Source organism: Podarcis liolepis (genome assembly GCF_965112155.1).
Source record: "Podarcis liolepis genome assembly, chromosome: 6".
Lineage (NCBI taxonomy): Eukaryota > Metazoa > Chordata > Lepidosauria > Squamata > Lacertidae > Podarcis > Podarcis liolepis.
The window spans coordinates 2542419-2549033 of record NC_139559.1 but is presented as its reverse complement, the minus strand read 5'-3'; the positions used below and the strand labels follow the sequence as shown (position 1 = coordinate 2549033).

Genomic DNA, 6615 nt, shown 5'->3' with positions numbered 1-6615 from the left:
AGGGGGGAGGAGGAGGAGGAGTTTCTTGTCAGGTCTTCTGCAGCCTCTGGATTTCTGTGAGGCGCAGAAACCAGCCCAAGCGCTGTCTCATTTTCACTCTGAACGGGCGTCTGGGGAAGCATTGCAGAACGGGTGTTTGGGTCCTTTGATTAACAATGGCAAAAATAAACATTTGGGGAGAGCTGCTGAGTCCCAGGGGCAGAGTCATTTGCACAGCTCTCAGTTCTTGAATCAGCTGGAGGGGAAATATTTTCAGGGTGGATGTTTCCAGGTACGGACTTCCATTCTGCTCTCTGTTTCTGCAGAGGTATTAAACATCAACCCTGAATGCCACCGTGAGACTCTAAGCGATAGTCATTGCATGGACTTGACCCCTCACCCTTTGGCTGCAAGGACAGAGCCCTCAGATACTTGAGGGTTCAAATGCACGACGGCTTTGGGACCTGCAGCATCAGTAGGACTGTATTGCCATGAAGAAGTGTGGCCTCCTGCACGGGGCAGGGGGTGGGTTTGCTAGCCAGTTACTAACCAGGTTCCTAATGGGACTGGTGGACTGAGATGGGAACAGGACAGACTCTCTCCGCCCTGAAAGCGACCGTCTTCCATCGCATCTGCTCCATGCAAACCACAATAGGAAATGATGGCTGGCTTTGGGGGTGGGTAGCCTCCTGCCCAAACAGAGCTACACACCAGCAACAGGAAGAACTCTTAGCTATGTCCAACAACAAACGGCAACAATAAAGGCTTTCCCTTTGAGACATGGGGCAGTGGAGCACCCAGGAATGTATCCAGCATCAAAAAAATAATGGGTGTAGAGGGCCCGGCGTGGCAGCACCCAGGATGGTCCCCCGGTCTCACTGGGTGGCTGTTGCGTCCGTCAGGCTGCCTGTGCTGTGATTCTCCAGATAGAGAATCCCCGGAGCCTTCTCCTGAGTCCAGGCTCCTTTGGACGATTCCATGGGCAAGGTGGCACTTGAACTCAGAGCATCTTCAGCGGAGCTTTGGGAATCTGCGTCTTCGGAGGAAAAGCTCCCATGCCTGGAGAGCTGGAAGTACTGAGCCGCCTCTCTCTTCCTGCTGCGTTGGCCTCTCGCGGGCATGGAGAGGCCAGGCTGCTTGGTGGAAGGGAGGCTCTCGTAGGGGGCTGGCACCTTCTTGGTGTTGGGGGAAGAGGCACAGGGAAGGGTCGATGGAGGGCAGTCCTGTCTCGTCGCATGGGGGCTTCTGGGGGCTTCTTCGCCTGGGTCTGCCTGAGCCTCGGGGCCCCCACATTCCAGAATAACGTCCAACGAAGCAAGATAGGCCTCTTCGCTGGCCTTCACACCCTTCAGCATCCCACCACCACATGAGGGGACCTCTTGGGAAGCCTTGTCATGGACGCCAGTTCCACCCACATCTTGGGTCCTTCTGCCGTGCTCTGTTTTCTCGGCTTCTGTTGATGCTCCATCTAAGCAGACATCTTCCCCTGAGAGTTTGGTACCTGGGACGGGATCCGAATCTTCTGCACCTCCTTTCCAAGCCCCCTTGGACCTGGCAAGGGCATCTTCGAGGAGCTGCTTGGCTTCCTGGCACCTCTCCAAGGCTTCGTTCCACACGGCTAGACCCCTCTTGCTGCGCACGCTGGAGGCCTGCACCTTCATCTGCTGGAAGGTCTCAGTGGAGAACTCCCTGGAGAGCTTCTGGAGGGCATCCTCCATATCTCGCTGGGCTTGGAGGCTCTTGGGCTCCTCCTCTCTGTAGATCCAAGTGGCCTGGTGGCGCTGGCAGTCCAGGTTAAACTGCGTGACCTTGGGGGCAAAAACACAGGACAACCATTCTTACTTGCTCCTTCCAGGGCTTCATCCTGGCCCGTTTTCTCATCCTTGCTATAATTTCTCACCAGGGATGTGGTGGTAGCAGATATGCCCCACGTCCCAAGGAGATCGGAAAGGTCCCATCTGCCTTAAAGATTCCCCCTTCCTTGTTCCAGTCCCCTTCATACACACACACACAGCCTCCCTCCATCATTTCCTTCAGCTTTTGGGACATTCACCTTGTCACAGAACTTGTAGAGGTCCAGGAGTGTCTCCAGCTCAGCTCCTTTCATCTCCATCTCCATGTAGAACATGGTCAGCTTGGCCTGGAAAGCCCTTTTCGCTGCCTCAAAGGCCTCCGCCTCTGGGAACCTGGACCCCTGGACCTTGCTGGCTTCCTTCGACAGAGACAGACCCCGGTTGTAGTGGACCTAACAGGGGAAGGAAGGACAGACTTTAAGAACATAAGGAGAGGCTGCTGGATGAGGCCCATCTGGTCTACCTCCTGTTCTCATAGTGGCCAACGAGGGGCCCATTAGGGGCAACCTGCAAGCAGCATCTGAGCGCAGGATCTCGCCCCTTCTGCAGTTTCCAGCAACTGGGATTCAGAAGCATCGCTGCCTCCAACTGCAGAGGCATTCTAACAGAGAAAAAAATTGCCTGCAAAAATGTGCATGTAAGGAGAAATTGCATATAAACCAGTGCATATTTGGATAAATTTGCACCAAAATGCACAGCCCCTTTTACGTTCACATTTTTGCATCTTATTTTCATTATTATATGTGTGTCTATGCATCATTTCTGCATTTTGTGCACATTACTTGAGTGAAGAACTGCATTGCAAAATTCAAAGAAGTGCAGGTTTCAATGGGAGGCTGCGTTCTGGTTTACGTATCATTTTGGAAAATGTGAATTAGGAATGTTTACCTTTAAATGCAAACGGATTCACATTCCTCCCATATCTCTAAGGTTGGCATGTGAATAGTTGACAGATTTATCTTAAATCTTTTGTGATTCTTCTTTTTAAAGTAACGTAATAAAAACAAACATAATTTTATTATTTATACCCCGCCCACCTGGCTGTGTTGCCCCAACTACTCTGGGCAGCTTCCAACACATATAGAACCTAATCAAACACCAAACGTTAAAATAAAATGCACCTAAAATGGAATTGCAGAGACAGTGTGGTATAGTGGCTGGAGGCTGGGCTGGCACCTCAGAGAGACCAGGGTTTGAATTCCCACTTGGCCGAGAAGCTCACTGGGGGACCTTTTGGACCAGTCGCTGCCTGTCAGCCTGTCCTACCTCACAGGGTTCTTGTGGGGATTAAGTGAGGAGGGAGACACCCACCTTGAAGAAAATGGTGGCATATAACTGCAGCAAAATAGATAAATAAATGTTTTTTTTTAATATTGGAAGTCTGACACTTGTGACGCAGATCTTGCCCAGTTTTCCCAGTGTGCGTTTCTGGTGCAAAGCAGGCAGCAGGGAGATTCGGCCAACGTACCGAGGCTTCTTTGAAGAATTCCTTGAACCGCTGGTGGGACTCTTGGGCCGCCTCCCGGCTGCCCTCTGCTGCAGACCTCGCCTCACAGAGCGCCGACTCGCCTTCTTCGTCAAACCACAAACTGAGCTGTGTGAAGAAGCCAAGGTTTTAGCAGCGGGACACAAGAGGCGGCTTCTTGGAAGGAACCTCCTCCAGGGAAAATTTCCGACTCCCCAGTCAAGGAGCCCAGATCTTAGGAACAGAGGAAAACTCGCTTGAGACGACCTAGCTGTGTGCTGTCAGCTCTGACTGGCAGCCGCTTTCCAGGGGTTCAGGCAGGGGAGATGCCAGGAACTGATCCCTGCACGCAAGGAAGAACTTTCTGACAGTGAGAGCCGTTTGATGGTGGAACGGTCTCACAATCCTGAGCTTCTCTTCACCCTCCCACCCTCAACCATCCCAGCCGAGGCGACAGAAGGCAGAATCAAATCTTGCCAATTCCGTATTTTTCGTTCCATAAGACACACTTTTATCCTCCTGAAATGTAAGAGGAAATGTCTGTGTGTCTTATGGAGCGAATGCACTGGATGGCAGAGGAAGCCGCTGCAGTCGTGAGCTGAGGGATGCCTCTGCAATCGGAGCCATGGCTCCCGTCCGTCACTCACTGCAGCTCCTGTCCGTTACTCACTGCAGCTCTCGCGCAGAGCCTGTCAGCGGCTCTTGCTCTGCTGGCTTCACAGTGAGGCGGGAGGAGGGACGGACGGGAGCAAGCAAGGCGAGAGCCGCTTACATGGCTTCTGTCCCACTTTGCATGGCTCTCACTTTGCTTGCTCATCCCTCCTCCTGCCTCACTGTAAAGCAAGCAAAGCACCTGTCCCGGTGATTCCTCCTCCTCTTCTTCCTCCGGCATTGCCACGCTTTACAGCAAGGCGAGAGGAGGGATGGGCAAGCAAAGTGAGAGCTGTGCAAAGCAGGAGAGAAGCCATGTAAGCGGCTCTGCCTTTGCTTGCTTTAAAGCAAGAAAAGCGAGAGCTGCTTACACGCTCTGAATATATTTTTTCTTGCTTTCCCCCTCTAAAAACTAGGTACGTCTTATGGAGTGCAAAATACGGTACAGTGGTGCCTCGCAAGATGAAAAGAATCCGTTCTGTGAGTCTCTTCGTCTAGCGGTTTTTTCGTCTTGCGAAGCAAGCCCATTGACGGATTAGCGGATTAGCACTATTAGCGGCTTTTAGCGGCTTTTAGCGCCTTTTAGAGGCTTTTAGTGGCTTATCGGCTTAGCAGATAAGCAGATAAGCGGCTTAGCGGCTTAGAAAAAAGGGGGGGAAGGAAAAAAACCCCGCAGGAACTCGCAAGACATTTTCGTCTTGCGAAGCAAGCCCATAGGAGATTCGTTTTGCGAAGCACCTCCAAAACGGAAAACTCTTTCGTCTTTTCCGTCTTGCGAGGCATTCGTCTTGCGGGGCACCACTGTATTCTCTTGCAGAGGGTTGGGTAAATGATTCTTTGGGCCCCTTCCAACTCTGAAGTTCTGCGACTGCTGACCGTTCCCAGCCATTTGGGTCAGGCAGGCACAGCCGTGGTTGGCCAACCTTGGGTGGGTACCACTTGGCTGGGGGTCCTTGCTGACCTTGCCAAACTCCGCCTCCAGCTGTCGAATCTTCAGCAGAAATTCAAGGTGCTCCAGGCGGCCGTTGGATTTGGTGACCAGCATGTGGACTTTTTCCTCCACCAGGTTGTAGAGGGTCAGAGCCCGGTCGATGCTGCTCCTAGCAAAGAGAGGGGCACATTAGGGAAGGTGCTTTAAAAAGGGGGGGCGCAATTTGTACAAAAGTGCTGAAGAATTTAAACAAGAACTGGGTGAATTGGTGAGGAATTTTTTTTAAAAAAAATGTAAATTTGTTCATGTATGCCACAACGGCCACAAGAATACTTCTGGCCCAGAAATGGAAGCAGCAGGAACTTCCTACACTGGAAGATTGGCAGATAAAGATGGTTGAATATGTGGAGATGGCAAAGCTGACGGGGAAGATCCAGAATTGGCGTGACGAACTGTTTCAAAAGGACTGGAGCAAATTTATATTTTAAATGAAAGAAAACTGTAAACATTTGAAAATGTTTGTAGGTCTGAGCTGAAATGTTTGGTAATGTGAAAATAAGGAGCTGATTTACATATAAGGAGGTGAATGTTAAAAGATAAGGTAAAAAAGTGGCTATAGAAATGCGAAGAATTGATAAAAGATGTTTGGAAGTCAGAAAGAGGGAGGGAAGGAGGTTGATGCTTTGTGTGAGCAATGTTTTAAGTCATGGATTTATGTAATGAAAATGTAATGAAATATGGAAAACTCAATAAAAAATATGATTTTCAAAAAAAATTCAACAAGAACTTTTAAATAAAGGAAATGTGGAAAAATTGAATTTGAGATTGGAAAAATATGGAAGTGAAAGGAACTGCAGTAACCCGAATCGGGTTGCAAGGAGGTGACTTTTCTCCCCGGACTCAGAGATGGCCTTGAGGAAGCCAGAGCCCCCCCCCCCCCGCTTTTGCTTTCATACCGGACGTTGGGGGAGAAGCTGAGCCGGGCCGCCTCCTTCCTCAGTTTCGCCAGCGTGGCCCCACCTTCCCTCTGCAAGCTGACCAGCTGCACGTTGCGCAAGACCTTCTGCATCAGCAGCTGGTGCCTCTCCATGTCATGCTCCACCTCCTGAGGAACAATGACCCACATTCAGGTCTCTCAATGGCCGTTAGCCCTGAAAGCTCAAGAAACCCCCCATGGGCAGAGGCAGGCTCCCTTGGAATACTAGCTGCTGGAGACAAACTGGGGCTGGGGAGAAGCTGCCTTTGTAAATTTCCCAGAAGCTTTTGGTTTACTGCTGTTGAGAACAAAATGGAAACGAACTGGGGCCCCTTCGCCAACCTGGTGCCCTCAGGAATGCAACTCCCATCAGCCCCTGCCAGGCTGCACCAGGCTGGCGATTATTGAACTAGGCAGAGCACTTCTTAGATTATTTTGAATGAAATAAAACGGCATTGATGGAATTATTCCACACCATAGCTGTCAACTTACAGATTTGAAAATAAGGGACCAGCAGCCTCGCAAATAAGGGATCAGCAGCCAAAATAAGGGATTTTCAGAGCACAGGTATGTTCAACTTCTGAGCCCCTCCGAGCCAAAGGCAGAAAGCCCAGCCAGCAGCCAAACGAAGCCTCAAGCGGTGGTTCCCACAGCACAGCAACCCAGCAAAGGGGATGCAGCAAGGAAAACCACCGTCCCCTCTCCGCTGGGAAGCGCTGAGCAAAGGCGAGTCCCCAGGCAACGCGGCCGATTTGATCGG

At 50.9% G+C, this 6615-nt stretch overlaps 1 protein-coding gene across 1 annotated transcript in view; it reads right to left on the bottom strand.

Moving 5' to 3' along the window:
* Window positions 1–171: 171 nt before the first annotated feature.
* KIAA1755 overlaps window positions 172–6615 on the bottom strand; it is a 31868-nt gene continuing 25424 nt past the window's right edge. Inside the window, exons 10-14 of the mRNA XM_083507351.1 lie at window positions 5836–5984; window positions 4910–5048; window positions 3301–3426; window positions 2033–2224; window positions 172–1787 (exon numbers count right to left, since the gene is read on the bottom strand). Of these exons, the coding sequence (XP_083363477.1) occupies window positions 855–1787; window positions 2033–2224; window positions 3301–3426; window positions 4910–5048; window positions 5836–5984 (1539 nt within the window). The 3' untranslated portion in view covers window positions 172–854. The remainder of the gene's footprint in view (window positions 1788–2032; window positions 2225–3300; window positions 3427–4909; window positions 5049–5835; window positions 5985–6615) is intronic.